The sequence below is a fragment of the Dermochelys coriacea genome, chromosome 24 (assembly GCF_009764565.3).
Source record: "Dermochelys coriacea isolate rDerCor1 chromosome 24, rDerCor1.pri.v4, whole genome shotgun sequence".
NCBI lineage: Eukaryota > Metazoa > Chordata > Testudines > Dermochelyidae > Dermochelys > Dermochelys coriacea.
Window position 1 is genome coordinate 16,820,171 of NC_050091.1, and position 18,797 is coordinate 16,838,967.

General features: G+C 57.0%; 1 protein-coding gene across 1 annotated transcript; it reads left to right on the plus strand.

Annotated features, from left to right (window-relative positions):
- The first annotated feature begins 3,171 nt into the window (after positions 1–3,171).
- PSMC4 (proteasome 26S subunit, ATPase 4) lies at positions 3,172–12,900 on the plus strand. The gene is made up of 11 exons (XM_038382951.1): positions 3,172–3,499; positions 7,384–7,482; positions 7,968–8,154; positions 8,256–8,402; positions 8,747–8,856; positions 9,181–9,274; positions 9,608–9,775; positions 10,361–10,437; positions 10,655–10,823; positions 12,051–12,106; positions 12,723–12,900. Exons 1-11 carry the CDS (start codon positions 3,464–3,466, stop codon positions 12,834–12,836), a joined length of 1,257 nt encoding a protein of 418 aa, XP_038238879.1. The 5' UTR covers positions 3,172–3,463; the 3' UTR covers positions 12,837–12,900.
- Positions 12,901–18,797: the final 5,897 nt, after the last annotated feature.

Here is an 18,797-nt window from a genome sequence, read left to right on the forward strand (position 1 = left end):
TCAGCAGTGACTCTCAGCCAGCGTTGTAAAACAGAAGGTTTATTAGTCAACAGGAATGCAGCGTAGAACAGATTTTGTTAGCACAGGAAACGGACACTCAGCAAAGTCCACCTTGGGGGAGGGCATGCAGAACCCAGGGCCCTGGAGCCCTTTCCCCCCTGAGTCCCCAACCAGAGACTGACTCTTTCCCCTAGCCAAACCTCAGTCACCCTCTGCCCCTCCTCTGGCCTTTGTCTCTTTCCAGGGCAAGGAGGCCACCTGATCTCTTTGTTCTCCAACACCTTCAGTTTGCACCTTGCAAGGGAGAGGCCCAGGCCATCAGTTGCCAGGAGACAGGGTTTTGGCCGTTCTCTGTGCAGACAGCTTCACACCTGCCCTCTAGGGCTCTGCAACAATCACACACCCTTATCCCACCACTTAGATACTTAAAAAATGCATAGGGGAAACCGAGGCATCCACACAGTACTCAGAGAAAACATTAAGAACATTCCCACTTTGTCACACCCTCTAACAGCTAGGTTTCCCTTGGCCAAACCCATGATCTCCAAATCCACCACCAATTCCTCATCGAGTCCAGTGGTCCCCTCCTTCTCCTTTTGAGTCCAGTGGTCCTCTCCTTTTGATGTGGCTACACCAAATGAAAGGGGCTAATGCCAAGCTCCTGAGAGGGAGCCTGCTCCTCCAGGGTTATGACATGGAGGTGGTCCATGTGAGGGGGAGTGCCAATGTTATAGCCGATGCTTTATCACGGAGCAGAGGCCCTGAACTTCCCCAGGTCACTGGCTAAGTGACCCCGCTCAGTTCAGACTCGAAGGGGGGAGAGATGTGATGAAGTGGGGAGGTTATCTTTTCAATGGTTTGCATGCAAAGGGAGCGGGACACAGTTTCCCTGGGTGTTACTGGTTTAATAGGTAATGGGAGAGGGAATCTGTTGTTACAGAGGACCAGCGACGAAACTTGGGACCCCAGCCAATGGCCTGCAGAATGTATAACACATCAACTGGTGACCTGGGGACCGGGAGCCCCACCTTGGGAATCATAGCCGGTTCTGGCTAGTGGGAGGACAATGGGCTGTGAAGAGAGGACCCCGGGGACCTGACCAGTGGGTTTCAGCCAGAAGGGTACAAAGGACAGATGAGAAGAGAGGGGGCCCAAGAGACCCTGTTTACCTGAATAAAAGACAACTGACAGAGGCGGGGCTTGAGGGAAGTGATATCAAATGACCAGCTGGAAAGCACAGGGGCTTGGGACTGGAGATGGAGAGCAGGCAGAGCCCACCTGGATACAGGAAAGACTTAGATGTACTGTGCTGAGGGAGGCCAGGCCTGAGGCGCGGACAGTTTCCTATGCTGTGTTCAGACGCTCAATAAACCCTCCTGTGTTACACTGGCTGAAAGTCACTCCAGACTAGAGATTGGGGGGCATAATTCCCTCTGGGAGTGGAGGCCCCGGGGGTCCAGAGCGAGTGGACTCTCTGAGGAGGCTCATGGCAACAGACAGGAGTGCTAAGGCTCAGAGAGGTGCGGTTCCAGGAGGCAGAGGTGCTTAACCACCGAGAGAGAGTGGACCCCCGAGAAGGGCTGTCACACTGGATGGGGTTCCCCCCGGGGACTGTACGGGGCCAAAAGTGGGCATGACCTGTGAGTCCATTAAGGCTACACTTTCTGAGTCTGTGCAGAACCTGGGCCGACCACCCGGACAAGTGGCAGCTGCCCCGGGTGTTAGCCAGGCTTCCAGAGTCTCCACAGAGCTTGGGCCAACCACCTGGAGAGGAAGCAGCTGTCCCAGGTGTGAGCTATGCTGCCTGACTCTGCGCAAAGCCTGGGCCAATCGCTTGGAAAGAGGGCAGCTGCCCCGGGTGTCAGCATCGCTGCCTGAGTCTGCACAGAGGGTGGGCCGATCGCCCGGTGTCATGGAGTCACTGGGGTAATGCTCTGGACTACTCCATACGAAGCCAATCAGGACTCTGTGGGAGCCTCCTGTCTCTGATCATACTGCTTTCAGGGCAAGAAGCTTACACAGCTTCGACTTCCTGGGTCTGACCTCGGAGCATTCATCATCCCCTTTCACACTGTGTGCTTTCTGCAGCAAGTTCGCCTGTGCAGGACTCCTGGGGAAGCCAGAGGGCCCTGCACCCCAACTCCGCAGTCAGACATGACTCTCAGCTAGCTGGTAAAACAGAAGGTTTATTAGTCGACAGGAACACTGCTTAGAAAAGAACTTGTTAGCAGAGAAGTGAGTGACTTTCAGCCAAGTCCATCTTGCCGGGAGGGGAGCCCAGAGCCAGGGCTCTGGTCCTCTCTCTTCGCCCCAAGCCAGCCAAGACTGACTCGCTTCCAGCTGCCTGGCCCGTGCCCTGCCCATTGCTCCTCCTCCAGCCTTTGTCTTGCTTCCCAGGCCAAGAGGGTCTCAGGTTATGAAGGGGTGGTTACAGCATCCGCAAAAGTCGCACACCCTTATTCCCACCACCTAGACATTGATGCAATACACAGGGGGACTGAGGCACACACAGCATTCATGGAAAACAGTAAAACTCAAATAGGCTCATATACAACATAAAAAGGGAAAATCCCCACTTCGTCACACCTGGAGATGGGGCAGAGTCTGGGCAGAGCTTGGGCCAAATGCTCAGAGAGGGTGCAGCTGCCCCAGGTGTCAGCCACGATGCCTGAATCTGCACAGAGCCTGGGCCAATCGCTCATAGAGAAGGCAGATGCCCTGGGTGTCAGCTACACTGACTGAGTGTATGCAGAACCTGGGCCGACGAACTGGACAGCGGACAGCTGTCCCGGGTATCAGCCACGCTGCCGGAGTCTCCACAGAGTCCGGGCTGACCACCTCGAGCGGGAGAATCTCCCCCCGAGTCTGCACAGAGCCTCAGTCGATCAGCAGAGAAGGGGCAGCTGCCCAAATTGTGACCCACACTGACTGAATCTGTGCAGAGCCTGGGCCGACCGGCCTGAAAGAGGGCAGCTGCCCTGGGTGTCAGTCATGCTGCCTGAGTCTTCGCAGAACCTGAGTTGAACATCTGGAGCGGGTGTCAGCCCCGCTGCCCGGGGCAGCCCGGGGAGGGGGCAGCTGCCCTGGGTGTCAGCGGCTCTTTCTGAGTCTGCGCAGAGCCTGGGCCGATCACCCAGAAAGGGGGCTGCTGCTCGGGGTGTCAGCCTCGCTGCCTGAGTCTGCGCAGCGCCGGGGCCCGTCACTAGGCGGTTCCCGGGTCTCACGTTGCATTGCGGGGCTAGCCGTGCACGCAGGGGATGGGCGGGGTGTGTGCGGTAACCCTCGCGTTGCTGGAAAGGGGCTAGCGAAGGACAAACCCCCTAACGGGGTCGGGGTGAGGACTCCAGCTCCCAGCAGCCCCCGCGCCGGGGAAACTACGACTCCCAGCAGCCCCCGCGCTAGGGGAGAGACTCCAACGCCCAGCAGCCCCGCGGCGGCCCGAGGTATCCGCGGCGGAGGGAAGATGGAGGAAATCGGGATCTTGGTGGAGAAAACCCAGGTGCGGGGCGAGGGGGACCCGGCGGGGGTGGCTCAGGGATCCCCGCTCCCGCTCCCGCTCCCGCTCCGCTCGGGCGAGCTTCGTTCCCCGCGACCGCCCACAGGGTCGCGCGCCCCGCCACGCGCCTGCGGAGATGCCGAGTCACTGCGGCCCGGCCCGGCCCGGCCCGGCGTCCGCCCCCCTCCCCCCCCCGCGATCCGGGCGTGGAACCCAGGAGTCCGGGCCCCGTCCGCCCCCCTCCCCCCCCCCGCCATCCGGGCGTGGAACCCAGGAGTCCGGGCCCCGTCCGCCCCCCTCCCCCCCCGCCATCCGGGCGTGGAACCCAGGAGTCCGGGCCCCGTCCGCCCCCCTCCCCCCCCCGCCATCCGGGCGTGGAACCCAGGAGTCCGGGCCCCCTCCGGCCCCCCTGCCCCCCCCCGCCATCCGGGCGTGGAACCCAGGAGTCCGGGCCCCCTCCGGCCCCCCTGCCCCCCCCCGCCATCCGGGCGTGGAACCCAGGAGTCCGGGCCCCCTCCGGCCCCCCTGCCCCCCCCCCGCCATCCGGGCGTGGAACCCAGGAGTCCGGGCCCCGTCCGCCCCCCTCCCCCCCGCGATCCGGGCGTGGAACCCAGGAGTCCGGGCCCCGTCCGCCCCCCTCCCCGCCCCGCAATCCGGGCATGGAACCCAGGAGTCCGGGACCCGCCCCCCCCCCCGCGATCCGGGCGTGGAACCCAGGAGTCCGGGCTCATTTCCAGTTTCTCTACATCCTTTCTATACATTGTTGATCAAAACGGGACACAGTACTCCAGCTGTGGCCTAACCAGGGTACTGTCACTTCCCATGACTTGCATGCTGGGTCTCTGTTAACGGAACCTAAAATTGCATTTGCTTTTTTTGCAACCGCATTACATTGCTGATTTGTGTTGAGGTTGTGATCCACCACAATTCCCAGATTCTTCTCAGCAATGCTGCTGCCAAGCCAGTAATCCCCCATTCTGTATTTGTTTTTTCTTCCCTAAATGTAGCACCTGACATTTGTCTTTGTTGAATTTCATTTTGTTGCCTATAGCCCAGTTCTCCAGTTTATCAAGATCCCTCTTAATTTTAGCTCTATCCTCCAAAGTGTTTGCAAACACTCTGCCCCCCCCCCCCCCGCGCTGTGTGTCATTGGCAAATTTGATCAGTATGCTCTCTGTTCCTACTTCTGAGTCATTAATAAAGATGTTAAACAACACTGGACCCAGAACAGATCCCTGTGGAACCCCACTTGATACCTCCTTCCAATCTGACATCATTCCATTAACAGTTGCTCTTTGTTTGCAGTTGTTTAACCAGTTATGTAGCCACTCAATGGTAGTTCTATCGAGCCTGCATTTCTCCAGCTTACTTATCAGACTGTCATGTGGGACTGTGGTAAAGTAGGGCTGTCGATTAATTGCAGTTAACCCACACGATTAATTAAAAGAAAAATTAATCATGATTAATTGCAGTTTTAATCACATTGTTAAACAATAGAACACCAATTGAAATTTATCTAAATATTTTTGGATGTTTTTCTACATTTTCAAATATATTGATTTCAGTTACAACACAGAATACAAAATGTACAGTGTTCACTTTATATGATTTTTTTTATTACAAATATTTGCACCATAAAAATGATAAACAAAAGAAATAGTATTTTTCAATTCACCTAATACAAGTATTGCAGTGCAATTTCTTTATCATGAAAGTGCAACTTAAAGGGTTTTTTGTTACACAACTGCACTCAAAAACAAAACCATGTAAAACTTAAGAGCCTACAAGTCCACTCAGTCCTACTGCTTGTTCAGCCAATCGCTAAGACAAACAAGTTTGTTTACATTTACAGGCAATAAAGCTGCCTGCTTCTCATTTACAATGTTGACTGAAAATGAGAACAGGCGTTCTCATGGCACTTTTGTACGCAGCATTGCAAGATAATTACATGCCAGATATACTAAACATTTATATGCCCCTTCATGTATCTACCACCACTCCAGAGGACATTCTTCCAAGCTGATGATGCTCATTTAAAAAAAAAAAAAAAAGCATTAATTAAATTTGTGACTCAACTCATTGGAGGAGAGTTTTATGTCTCCTTTCTGTTTTACCCGTTTTCTGTCATATATTTCGTGTTATGGCAGTGTCAGATGATATCCAACACATGTTCGTTTTAAGAACACTTTCACTGCAGATTTGACAAAACGTAAAGAAGGTACCAATGTGAGATTTCTAAAGATAGCTACAGCACTCGACCCAAGGTTTAAGAATCTGAAGTGAACACTCCAATGCGGAAACTGCAGAACTCAAACCACCAAAAAAGAAAATCAGCTTTCTGCTGGTGGCATCTGACTCAGTTGATGAAAATGAACATGCATCGGTCCGCACTGCTTTGCATCGTTATCAAGCAGAACCTGCCATAAACATGGGAGCATGTCCTCTGGAATGGTGGTCGAAGCATGAAGGGACATGTGAATCTTTAGCACATCTGGCACCTAAATATCTTGCGGCGCCAGCTACAAAGTGCCAGGCGAATGCCTGTTCTCACTTTCAAGTAACATTATAAACAAAAAGTGGCAGCATTAAATTCTGCAAATGTAAACAAACTTGTCTGTGAGAGTGATTGTCTGAACAAGAAATAGGACTGAGTGAACGTGTAGGCTCTAAAGTTTTACATTATTTTATTTTTGAATGCAGTTTTTTTGGACATAATTCTACATTTGTAAATTCAACTTTCATGATAAAGAGATTGCACTACAGTACTTGTATTAGATGAATTGAAAAATACTATTTCTTTATCATTTTTATAGTGCAAATATTTGTAATAAAAATTATATAAAGTGAGCACTATGCACTTTGTATTCTGTGTTGTAATTGAAATCAATATATTTGAAAATGTAGAAAACATCCAAAAATATTTAAATAAATGGTATTCTATTATTGTTTAATATCACAATTAACTGCAATGAATTTTTTTAATTACTTGACAGTCCTAGTCAAAAGCCCTGCTGAAGTCTAGGTATATTATTTCCACTGCCATTCCCCCTATCCACCAAATCCTGTCAAAGAAGGAAATCAAGCTGGTTTGGTGTGATTTGTTCTTGGTAAATCCATGCTGGCTGCTAGTGATCACCCCTTTATCCTCCAGGTGTTCGCAAAGTGAATGTTTCATACATTGCTCTAGTACAGGGGTTCTCAAACTGCAGGTTGGGACCCCTCAGGGGGTTGTGAGATTATTACATGGGGATTGCAAGCTGTCGGCCTCCAACCCAAATCCTGCTTTGCCTCCAGCATTTATAATCGTGTTAAATATATAAAAAAATTATTTTAATTTATAAGGGGGGTCGCATTCAGAGACTTATGTGAAAGGGGTCAGCAGTACAAAAGTTTGAGAACCACTACTCTAGTACCTTCCCAGGTATCGAGGCCAGGCTCACTGGTCTATAGTTCCCTGGCTCCGCCTTTTTTAAAGATGGTCCCTACACTAGCCCTTCTCCAGTGTTCCAGGACCTCTCCTGTCATCCATGAGTTTACAGATACTATTGCCAGTGGCTCTGATATTTCTTCAGCTAATTCCTTCACCCTCAGGTGAGTAGTATCTGGCTTGGGTGATTTGAATTTGTTCAGATTGGTCAGAAAATCTCTGGTGTCCCTCTAGTCCCTTCGTTCCCTCCATTCCTATCTGACGGGGGTGGGATGGGGGTGTCTGACTCTTGCTGCCCAGCTGGGCTCAGGGCCCAGTGCTTGGCACCCCGGCAGCTGGGAGGGATCAGATCGGGTGTGAGACTTTTGCTGCTCAGAGGGAGCTTCACCCCTCCCTGAGCTGTGGTCACCCCTACGCTGGGGTGTCCAGTTCTCACCTTGCCTGTCTGTGGCTGTCCTAGGATGAGCTGCCTGCGCAGGCTATCTCCAGGCCTCAGACTGGCCTGTCCTTCCTGGCCCCGGAGCCCGAGGACCTGGAGGATCTCTACAGCCGCTACAAGGTGAGCTGGGGGCTGGGGTGATGGGAGAGGGTTGTGCTTAGATGGGAGGTGTGTTGGGAGGGCAGGCCTCAGGGTGGCAGCGGCCGTCGGACCGGATGGTGGGGTTAAGGGGATGGGACGGCAGGCCTTGATGGGGGATGCCCTCAGATGGGAGCTGTGGGTGGCAGGCTGGGATGGCAGGCCCCGAGGTGGAGGCAGCATGTGCCCTTGGCCCAGAGCGGGGATCTGATGGCATCTCTGACCAGGGTTGTGGGACCTGGGAGATCTGGGCCCCAGTAACCTCTGGTGGGTTTGGTTCTTCCAGTCCCATTCCCCTCTGTTGCACAGCACCCTTGGGGGCCCACTTCCCTGCACGGCACCCAGCCACAGTGCAGAGCAGGGAGCTTCCTGGTGCCCGGCCCGTGGTGCCACTTCCTCTAGCAGCTACTGCGGGTACCTGAGCAGAGCAGGGAGGAGGGGCTGTCTGTCTGTCTGTCTGTCCGTAGAAGCTGCAGCAGGAGCTGGAGTTCCTGGAGGTGCAGGAGGAGTACATCAAGGATGAGCAGAAGAACCTGAAGAAGGAGTTCTTGCACGCGCAGGAGGAGGTGAAGCGCATCCAGAGTATCCCGTTGGTCATCGGCCAGTTCCTGGAGGCCGTGGACCAGAACACGGCCATCGTGGGCTCTACCACAGGTGCAGCTGGATGAGCGGGATTGCGGGGGAGGGGAGCTGTGCACGGGGGGGTCCGGGCCCCGACTTTGCCTGGCTTACCCCCATCTGCCTCTCACCCGCAGGCTCCAATTACTACGTGCGGATCCTGAGCACCATTGACCGGGAGCTGCTGAAGCCCAATGCCTCGGTGGCCCTGCACAAACACAGCAACGCGCTGGTGGATGTGCTGCCACCCGAGGCTGACAGCAGCATTATGATGCTGACATCAGGTGGGTGCTCCCTGCGCCAGCCCCAGGGGCAGCCGGTGCCACAGGGAGCAGCGTGCTCAGGGCCAACGGGGGCGGAGGTCTCCCAGCTGTGCTGGGCTGCTGAGGGTCCCACGGGAGTGCGAGGCACAGCGTTCCCACGGGCGTGAGGAGTGCTGGACAGGGGAGGCGGGGGTCCCACGGCTGTGCTGGACAGGGTAGTGGAGGTCCCCCAGGTGTGTGGGGGTCCTCCAGTTGTGCTGTGAATGCCGGGAGTGCAGGTTTTCTGGGGAGCGGAGGCCTCCCCGGCCGTTCTGAGTCAGGGGTCCCCTGCCCATGCTGGGCTCAGCCCTGGTGTGTGCCCACAGATCAGAAACCAGATGTGATGTACGCCGACATCGGCGGGATGGACATCCAGAAGCAGGAGGTGAGGGAGGCCGTGGAGCTGCCCCTCACCCACTTTGAGCTCTACAAGCAGGTGAGTTGGGGGCAAGACTGGGCCAGCTGGGGCTACATCCTGGGTGGCTGTGCCCTGTGCTAGGGCTGATCTCCGTCCTGCAGGCCCAGCGTGGGTGCTTCTCTCACTTTGCCCTTTAGCTGGGGGGACTCCTGCGGGGCTTGGGGCTGTGTGCTCAGGAGCTGGGCTGGGGTTGGCAAGTCGCTGTCAGATCAGGAGAGGCACAGAATCCTTGACTTTGGGCAGCACCGGGTGTGACTGGTGTCCGGACCCCAGCTCACCAGCTTGCTGGGCCCCTCAAGGACGGGATTGGGGAGCCCCCAGTAACCCCCTCTGTCTCCTCAGATCGGCATTGACCCCCCGCGCGGCGTCCTGATGTATGGCCCCCCCGGCTGTGGGAAGACTATGCTGGCCAAAGCCGTGGCCCATCACACCACAGGTGAGCAAGGTGCTGGACTGCGGGGGAAGGGGGAGCACCAGTGCCCAGCTAGTACCATGGGAGTCTGTCAAGGATGCCTGGGTTCTCTAGCGCAAAGGTACCAGGCGACCTGTGGTCCCGGCTCAAGGTCTAGAAGGGCCTCGGCTTTGTGCCCAGGAAGGTTAGTGCTGCAGGTGCCAGAGGCTGGTGCCAGGGCTGTGCAGCACAGGGAGCCTGTGGGTTGCCCCAGGGCGTGCCTGTCCTATGGGGGGGTATCTCTCACGGCCAGGGCTGGAGTGGGGCTGCTGTCTTGCAGGGGAGCTGGGCACTAATGCTGTCTACCCATCTGTCCAGCTGCCTTCATCCGCGTGGTGGGCTCGGAGTTTGTGCAGAAGTACCTGGGTGAGGGGCCGCGCATGGTGCGGGACGTCTTCCGGCTGGCCAAGGAGAATGCGCCTGCCATCATCTTCATAGACGAGATAGACGCCATCGCCACCAAGCGCTTTGACGCCCAGACAGGGGGTGAGCAGGGGGTGGGGCACTGGGCCTGGCTTTCTGGGGGCGCAAGCTCTGATATGGCCCCAGGGCTGGCTCGGGGGGAGCAGGAGCGGGAATGGGACATGGGGCCTGTTCCCTCTAGGGCACCGGACCCAAGTCCCAGCAGGCGGGGGGAGCAGAGAGCTGCAGCCCCCACCCCACTCCTTGTAGATGTCAGTGTCACACTGGGGTGAGCCCCTCAGGTTCCGGCCAGTCCCATGGTGGGCAGTGGGGTGGAGGGACTGTGAAGCAGGCTGGACCAGCAGGATTGGGGGTAGTGGCGGAGGTGTGCAAATGGGGTGGCAGTGGTGGGGCAGGGTCAAGGCGCACGGGGTGGGGACAATAGTGGCCAGAGATTGAGGGGAGGGGATAAGGGGTGGGAGGGAGGAGGCGCTGGAAGGGAGGGGGAAGAGGGTGTGTTAGGCAGGGCTGGCAGGGTGGGGGTGGGCACTGGAGAAGGGGGTGATTCGGGAGGGGACAGGATGGGGGGAGAGGGTAGATGGTGGGGGGCAGGGGTGTCTGTGCCTGGCGCTGGCTGCCCCGCTCACCGAGCTGTGCCCCTTTCCCCAGCCGACAGGGAGGTGCAGCGCATCCTGCTGGAGCTGCTGAATCAGATGGACGGCTTTGATCAGAACGTCAACGTCAAGGTGCGAGAGAGCAGGGGCTGGGATGGGGGGTGACGGGCATTGCTGTGCCAGCCCCCAGATTTCTCCCTGAGGTGGTGGGATGTGGGGGACTGAATGGGGGCAGAGGCACTGCTGTCCCAGCGAGGCTGGAGGGGGCAGGACCAAGGGGGCTGAGTCTCCCCATTGGGGATGGGCAGAGGGCTCTCCTGAGGGGTGATTGTGCGCTCTTGCCCTCCAGGTGATCATGGCCACAAACCGGGCAGACACGCTAGACCCTGCCCTGCTGCGGCCTGGCCGCCTCGACCGCAAGATCGAGTTCCCCCTGCCTGACCGGCGCCAGAAGCGCCTCATCTTCTCCACCATCACCAGCAAGATGAACCTGTCCGAGGAGGTGGACTTGGAGGACTGTATCCTGCCCGGAGCCTGGCACAGGGGAGGAAGGGTGGCACAGCAGGAAGACTGTGTTCCACTGGGTGCCCAGCACGTGTTTTGGGCTGGGCTGCACCCCAGTGGATGCCTAGCATGGGGGGGGGGAGGCTGCGTTTTGGGTGGCTGGCGGGGGGGACACGGCGGGGGGACTGTGTCCTATTGGGTGCGTCATATTGGGTGCGTAGCACAGGGGGGAGGCTGCGTCCAGTTGGCTGGCTTGCTGGCATGGGGGGGCACAGCAGGGAAGCTGCGTCCCACTGAGTGCCCAGCATTGAGGAAGGGATGTCTCGGGCCCAGCTCATAAGAAGGTGCCTGTCAGCCCTGCGCTGCCCCACACAGGGTTGCCCAGTGACCCAGGCCACAGCTCTGCCCCACTCTCCCTGTGTCACACACACAGGCCCGAGGGACCAGGGGGTGCACTGATCCAAGAACCTCTCCTCTCCCTGGGCAGCCCTTGCTGGAGGGGATGTCGTCTGGCCACCTCCAGGGCTGGGGTCAGGGTGGAGTCGGGCTACAGGTGCAGGCACGACAGCTGGGAGCTCTTCTGTCCCCCTCTGACACGTGGCTAGACAGGGGGAGCACCAGGGGAGGGTGCGGCTGGGGCTGCCTCCTTCTGGGCAGTGCCTGGCAAGCATATGGACTGATTGCTTCACCAAGAGCAGGCAGATGGACACAAGTCTGGCGCCAGCCCACAGGGCAAGGGGTGGGCCTGGCTCAGGCTGCAGGCCACAGTAATGAGGCAGGAGGGCCCGGGACCCCCAGGGAGAACCTGGCATAGCCGAGCCAGTGTGTCTGGTTCCGCTCAGGAGTGGGGGGGATGGGGTGAAGCTGGCTCCTGCCTGTGCCTTTGGATCCACAGGGTCCAGAAAGGGTTGGCGGGGACAGGGAGGGGTCACTCACCAAAATCCTATCCTCTGACTCTAGCCCCCAACATGCCCACTCCTCCTGTCTGGGGCCTCTGGGCTTGTCGTCATGCCGATCTGCCCCCTTTCCCCCATCCAGGAGCCTCATGGGCCCTCAAGCTCAATCCCATCCCTCTGGGGAGGCTGTGAGAAGCCCATCAGGGCCCCCCACCACAGTGCCCTGGCAGCATCACTGGTCCCCTGGCGCGTGGGGGAGGAGTCGTGGTGGCAGTGGCTCCCAGGGGCCCTCTCACCATGGTCCAGCTCAGCTGCTGTGCAGACGTTTCCCTCACTCCTCCCCAGATGTGGCCCGGCCGGATAAGATCTCGGGTGCCGACATCAACTCCATCTGCCAGGAGGTAAGTGCTGGAGGCCATGGGACAGGGCACCTGGACACCCCGGGCCATGGTATCTGTGTGCTGTGTGTGTTGTGACCTGCTCCTTTTTTGGGGATCCCCCACTGCTCCCCCAAGTCAGCAGGACCACCACCACAGAGTGGGTGGCTGAAGGAATCCTGACTCTGAGATTATGGGGTCTTCTGCTGCTGGGCAATTGTGCATGGGCTGGGGGGTCACTGTGCCCAGCCTCCCCCACACACACACATGTGCACATGGGGAGGTGGGGGGGGTCACTGCACCCAGTGTTGTGCCTCCCCCATGCATGTGCCCATATGCACAGGGTGGTCACTGCTCAGCACCCTTCCTACCCCACCCCAGCCATATGCACATTGTGCACATGGAGGGCTGGGGTCACTGTGCCCAGCGTCACCCCCACACGTGTGTGCAGAGTGGGATGGTGGGGTCACTGCACCTGGTGTTGCCCCCCCCCATGCATGTGCCCGTGTGCGCAGGGTGGGATGTGGGGATCACTGCACCCTGGTGCCGCCCCCTCTCACATGTCCCCCTGTGCACAGGGCAGGATGGGGGGGGGTCACCGCCCAGCGTCGCCCCCTCACATATGTCTCTGTATGCACAGGGTGGCATGCTGGCTGTGCGGGAGAACCGCTACATCGTCCTGGCCAAGGACTTCGAGAAGGCATACAAGACAGTCATCAAGAAGGACGAGCAGGAGCACGAGTTCTACAAATGAGGGGCCATGGGGGAGTGTGGGGCAGGCTCGACATCCAACCAATAAACCCATCCCCAGCTCCCTACCTCTGCTGGGAGTACTGGTGTCTGTCCCTGCTGCCCAGCCCAGGGCCCCGGGGGGAGTGTGGAGCAGGCTAACATCCTGCCAATCCCTTCCCCAGCCCCATGCCTCTGGGAGGAGTGCAGGTGTCTGTCCCTGCGGCCTGGGGACCTGTGCTGCCTGGAGAGCTCCCACTAGCCCCCCTGTGCTACACGGCAGCCGCCAATATCAGGTTGGAGATGGCAGGTGCGGGTAGAGCAAAGGGCCCATGTGTCCCAGACAGACCCTGTCTTGGCTTGGGCTATAGCAGCTGCTGCCCCTATAGCTCCCTGTGCCCCAGGCAGGGTCTCCCCTGCCCAGTGCTGGAGGCAGAGCTGGCTCTGGCTGCAGTGGGCTGGGAACACTGCCTGTGGCCAGACCTGTACTGGGAGCAGAGAGGGAACAGCCGGAGAAGCCCTGGGGGCCCAGGCTAGGGTTATACCGTATGATCTGTTCCCCAGACCCACAGCCCTGGGGCTCCCAGTTCATGTTCCCAGGATCCCAGCCTCCTCCCCACTGCCACCAACAGGGCTCCTGCCCTGTATTCTCTGGCCGTGCAGAGCCCTCCCTAGCAGTGGGGGCCCATTCTGTCTTCTCCAGTCCCACAAACCCTTCTCCCCAAGCACTGGGGCTCTTATCCTGAGTTCCCCAGCCCTCTTCCCCTCAGCAGCCGGGGGTGCAAGGTCTGAGCCCATCATGTGGTTTCTGTCGTACTGGCTGCATCCCTGCTGGGTTGGTTGGGACTGTTTGTGTGCAGTGCTTCCCCCTTGTGGGGCAGCTGACAGGGGGCAGACTTTTCCCAGAGCTCTGCAAAGGAAGGAGAGGCTGGTGCTGGCTTTGGGTGGGCACTGACTCAGCTAGGGGTGTGGGGGTAATGGACAAGTGTTCTGCACACTCTGGGTGTTAGAGCCACTTTTCTGCCAGGGCGGTTCAGTTTTCTGCCAGGGAGTTTGACTCAGAAAGTGCCAATGGGACCAAGCAAGCACTCCATGGTGCCAAGTCATAACAGCCCCATAGGGTCAGCCCGATGGCCCAGCTAGCTCAGTGTCCTGTCTGCTGCCAGTGGCCCATGCCGGGTGCTCCAGTTATCAAGTAATCAATCCCATCTGGCAGTTGGAGGTTTAGGGACACCCTGAGCATGGGGCAGCATCCCTGACTATCCTGGCTAATAACACTTCCCACTGAAATCGTGCAGGTGGACCTGCCCCCCTGCCAGGCTTCTTTCCTCCATGGCTTCCCATATAACCTACCAGAGCCAGGCAGCCTGGCAACATTTGAAAACGTAGTTTTGGTTCTTGGATTTCCTTGGGCTGGTCTCAGCTCGCATGGGGCCCTGCCTGTTCTCTGTCTATGGCTCACAAGCAGAGGCCTGGCTATAGCTCTGCTAGCCTGACCCCTGAGCTAGACACAGCCAGGCACAGGGAAGAATTTGTGCAGCACCCTAGACATGGCCTCAGAGAGATGGATTAACTGCTGCGCTGGGCACACCCTGCCCCTGGCTGCAGGAAGCGCCTGCGTTCTAAAGCTTTGGCTGCTGTGCCGGAGCTGTGCCGTGGGAGCCATGGTGCAGACGTGGCCCAGATCCGCCGAGCACTGAAATGCTTTGGGCTAACTCGAGTCTGGACTCCGTGCCATTCCCCTCTGAACTGGCTCGGAGACTGGACTGGACTATCCCAGGGCCCTTCTGCCCACAAATGCTTGACGTTCAGCACCATCTGGGCCTGGAGGGAATTTGGCTTTTCTGGAAATGCAAAATCTGTTCCATGCAAGAACCTCCGCTGGGCCCAGTTCCGCAGCAGAGGAACTGAGTGTTAGCCGCTGAACAGAACCCAGTGTCGATTCCCCCCTCATCTCTGTTAACAAAGGCTCCAGCTCCAAAACCGGGCTGGGCTCACGGAGCCTCCCAGGGAGAAAGAAGCTGGCAAAAAACAAACACTGCCAGGGAGGAGCAGCCCCCCCCTCCCCCAGCTGGTTTATGCCCATCATGCAGGACCTGGAGCCCCTGGCACCAGGGAGGCATGCGTGGGGCGTAGCGAGAGGCACCCTATTAGCAGCAGGACCCATTGCTGGGAAATGTGAGCAGCTGTTTGCTCTTGGGGGCTGCCTCTTGTACGGGGCCAGCTGCAAGCCAAGAGGGCATGTGTGCTACAGAATCCGCCCTTCCCTTGAAGGCTGTGATCAATCCTCCCACCCTGCCCAGCATTCTGGGGCAAGGCCCCAGAGCTGGGCAGGGGCAAAGGGTACAGGTCCTGCCAGCTATGTGTGTACTTCCCATGCTTCTCCCCTACATCCCAGCCCCTATCCTGCCTCCCCCTCATCCATCAAAGCTCAGGGCCATGGGAGCTGGGACCCAGCCCCACACACACCCTCTGCTCTGGCTGGAGTGACTGGCCAGCTAGTGAGTGAGTCCAAGACCACCCCACATTCCTTGCTCCTAGCAGTGCCCAGTCAGCGCCAGGGCTGTGAGCTTCCCCCCAGCAGTGCACTCATACGCACACCCCAGCCCTGCTCAGGGAAGAAGCTGCCAGGCAGGGACCGTTATGGATGGAGGTGGGTGTGACGAAGCGGGACTGTTCTTAATGTTTCCTCTGAATATTGTGGGGGTACATCAGTTTCCCCTATGCAGTTCTTAAGTATCTAGGTGGTGGGATAAGGGTGTATGATCATTGCAGAGCCCTAGAGGGCAGGTATGTGGAGGGGGCTGGCCACAGAGAATGGCCGACACCCTGTTTCCTGGCAACTGGCCCTTCCACCCTGCAAGGTGAGAGCTGAAGGGTTGGAAAACAAAGGAATCAGGTGCCCTCCTGGCCCGGGAAAGGGACAAAGCCCAGAGGAGGAGGGGCTGGAGAGAGTTTCAGTTTGGGGCTGGCTGGGGACATGGAGTGAAGTGCAACGTGGTTGTCTGGCTCACTGTCCCCCAAAATGGACCCAGCTGAGGAGTCCTGTTCTTTGCACCTACAAGCTCTGTGTTAGTCCATGTTCCTGTCATCTAATAAACCTTCTGTTTTACTGGCTGGCTGAGAGTCACGTCTGACTGCGGAGTTGGGGTGCAGGGCCCTCTGGCTTCCCCAGGACCCCACCTGGGCGGATTCGCTGGGGGAAGCGCACGGAGGGGCAGAGGATGCTGAATGCTCCGAGGTCAGATCCAGGAAGGTGGAAGTTGTGTGAGCTGTGTGTCCTGCAGACAGGCTGCTCACAGAGAGGAGACTTCCCCAGAGTCCTGACTGGCTTCATGGGGAGCAGTTCCAGAGCATCGCCTGGGGACTCCGTGACAGTGGGCAAGATGCAGGCCAATTATGCTGGCAAAAGGGCTCAACCCCCTCTAATCCCCACAGCATGTCAGACTGAGATGCTGTCTTCCTGGTTGGGTTAATCATCTCCCAGCCCTGTGCTGCCCTGGGAGGGGTCCTAGGCTGGTATCACCAGGGCTTTTCCCGAAGCCAGGTAGGGCAGCCCCTTTCTTGCCTCCCCGTATCCTTCAAACCTCAGGGCCAACGAAGCTGGGACCCAGCTGCACCGATCCCTCCACAGTGCCAGGAGTGACTGACTCCCCCCCCAACAATGCTGTCAGTGCCAGTGCTGTGAGCTTCCCCCAGCAGTGCCCTGTGAACACCTGGGCTGTGAGGTCCCTCCTAGCAGTGCTTCATGAGCACCAGGGCTGTGAGCTTCCCCCAGCAGTGCCCTGTCAATGCGAGGGCTGTGAGCTTCTCTCTCCCCCCCCCCCACCCCGCAGTGTCCTGTCAATGGCCGGCTGGCTTAGACTTGCTGGGACCCGGTGTTAGGATACAGATATTCAGGCCTGTCTGTAAAGGCCTGTACTCTAAGAATTTAGGTGTATTCTTATCACTTGGCTAGTTCTAGAGGTATAAAAGAAAGAATCAAAATCACTGTCTGCCGGTGTAAGGGCCTTCTCTCCCTGGGACAGTCTGAGGCCCTGTGCTTAGGCCAAGTCCTTTGGCTAAGCAACAGAGGCAGCCATAAGCTGGGAAGCGAATGGTCAGATCCTCACATCCCAAACCAGTCACACTGAAATAAGGTGCTATTGGGTTGTTAGGATACAATCCTGTCCTGATAGTGCCTATCGCCTCCAGAGAAAGGGAAGTGCCTAGAAAATGTAAAAGGAAACTTAGTTTGATAGCATCCTGTCTGGCAAGAACTCATTTATCAATAGCTGGGATGTGAAATCCTCATTTCTGTGTTGTTCTATCACTGTAGTCCCATTTCCCTATTGTTTGTCTGTATAATCTCTGTCTGGTTCTGTGATTGTTTCTGTCTGCTATATAATTAATTTTGCTGGGTGTAAACTAATTAAGGTGGTGGGATATAGTTGGTTAAATAATCATGTTACAATATGTTAGGATTGGTTACTTAAATTCCAGTAAAATGATTGGTTAAGGTATAGCTAAGCTGAACTCAAGTTTTACTATATAGTCTACAGTCAATCAGGAAGTGGGGGGGTGAGGTGGGAATAGGAAATGGGGTTGGGGAAATTGGAATCATGTTTAGCTAAGGGCAGGAATGGGAACAGGGACACAGGTAAGGCTCTGTGGTGTCAGAGCTGGGAAGGGGGACACTAAGGAAGGAAACTGGAATCATGTTTGCTGGAAGTTCACCCCAATAAACATCAAATTGTTTGCACCTTTGGACTTCGGGTATTGTTGCTCTCTGTTCATGCAAGAAGAACTAGGGAAGTAAGTGGGTGAAGGAATAAGCCCCTAACACCCGGGGCCAAAGCCAAAGCTTGAAGCCACACTGCCTGGGGCTGAAGCCTGAGAGCTTCAGCCTAGGGCAGTGGGACTCATGTCACAGACCCCCTGACTGCAGCTGAAGCCCTCAGCCTTTGGCTTGGGTCCCCCACCCAGGGTGGAGGGGCTCAGGCTTTGGCCTCCACGCAGGATGGTGGGACTTGGACAGGCTCAGGCTTCAGTTCCGCCTCATGGGGTCATGTAGTAATTTTTGTTGTCAGAAGTGGGTTGCGGTGCAATAAAGTTTGAGAACCCCTGCTCTATATAAATCCATGGTATGCCTGTCAGGGACTCACAGGACTTGTACTCTCTCTCGGCTCTGTATGGCCCCCAGGAGGAACCCCCTACAGCCCTTCTCGGGGGGCTAGTTTCTCTCAGGGGTTAAGACATAGGCCCCTCTGATTCCTGGAACCACACCTCTCTGAGCCTTAGAACACCTGTCTCTCGCCATTGGCCCCCTCTGGGAGTCCACTCGCTCTGGACCCCCGGGGCTGCTACACCCAGAGGGAATAATGCCACTGTGATATCTAGACTGGAACAACTCTCAGCCAGTGTGAAACAGGAGGGTGTATTGAGCGGCTAACATGCTGAAACCTGAACCCAGCACAGGAAACTCTCAGGGCCTCAGACCTAGTATCCCTCAGCACAGCACAGCTAGGTCTCTCCGGCAGCCAGGTGGGTTCTGCCTGCTCTCCACTGCCAGCCCAGAACCCGCTCCTTCCAGCTGGGCATCTGATGTCACTGTCTCCAAGTCCCACCTCTGTCCTTTCTCTTCTGTCCCAGGTAAACAGATTGCCTCAGCCTCCTCTCCTTTCAGCTTCTCCTCTCATCCATCCTTTGTTTCCTCTCTGGCTGGAACTGGCTGGTCAGGCCACCAGGATCCTCTCTCCGCAGCCCATTGTCCTCCCACTGGCCAGAACCGGCTGCGACTCCCACGCTGGGTCTCCCGGTCACCAGTCACTGGGGTATCCATTCTCCAGGCCATTTGCTGGCCCTCTGAAACAACAAACTCCCTCTTCCACTATGACAGATTTTTGTTACCAATCTGCCTGGGGCATCAGTTGATCAGGCTGATGCGGCAGGATCGTTTGGGGAGGAGGTGCAGAACACATCAAGTGTCTAAGTTTTAAAGCTTGTG

Coding starts and splice junctions, on each gene's coding strand:
- PSMC4 (XM_038382951.1), top strand. CDS start 3,464: ATGGAGGAAATCGGGATCTTGGTGGAGAAAACCCAG. Junction 9,776..10,360: donor CTTTGACGCCCAGACAGGGG/GTGAGCAGGGGG, acceptor CCCTTTCCCCAG/CCGACAGGGAGGTGCAGCGC. Junction 12,107..12,722: donor TCAACTCCATCTGCCAGGAG/GTAAGTGCTGGA, acceptor CTGTATGCACAG/GGTGGCATGCTGGCTGTGCG.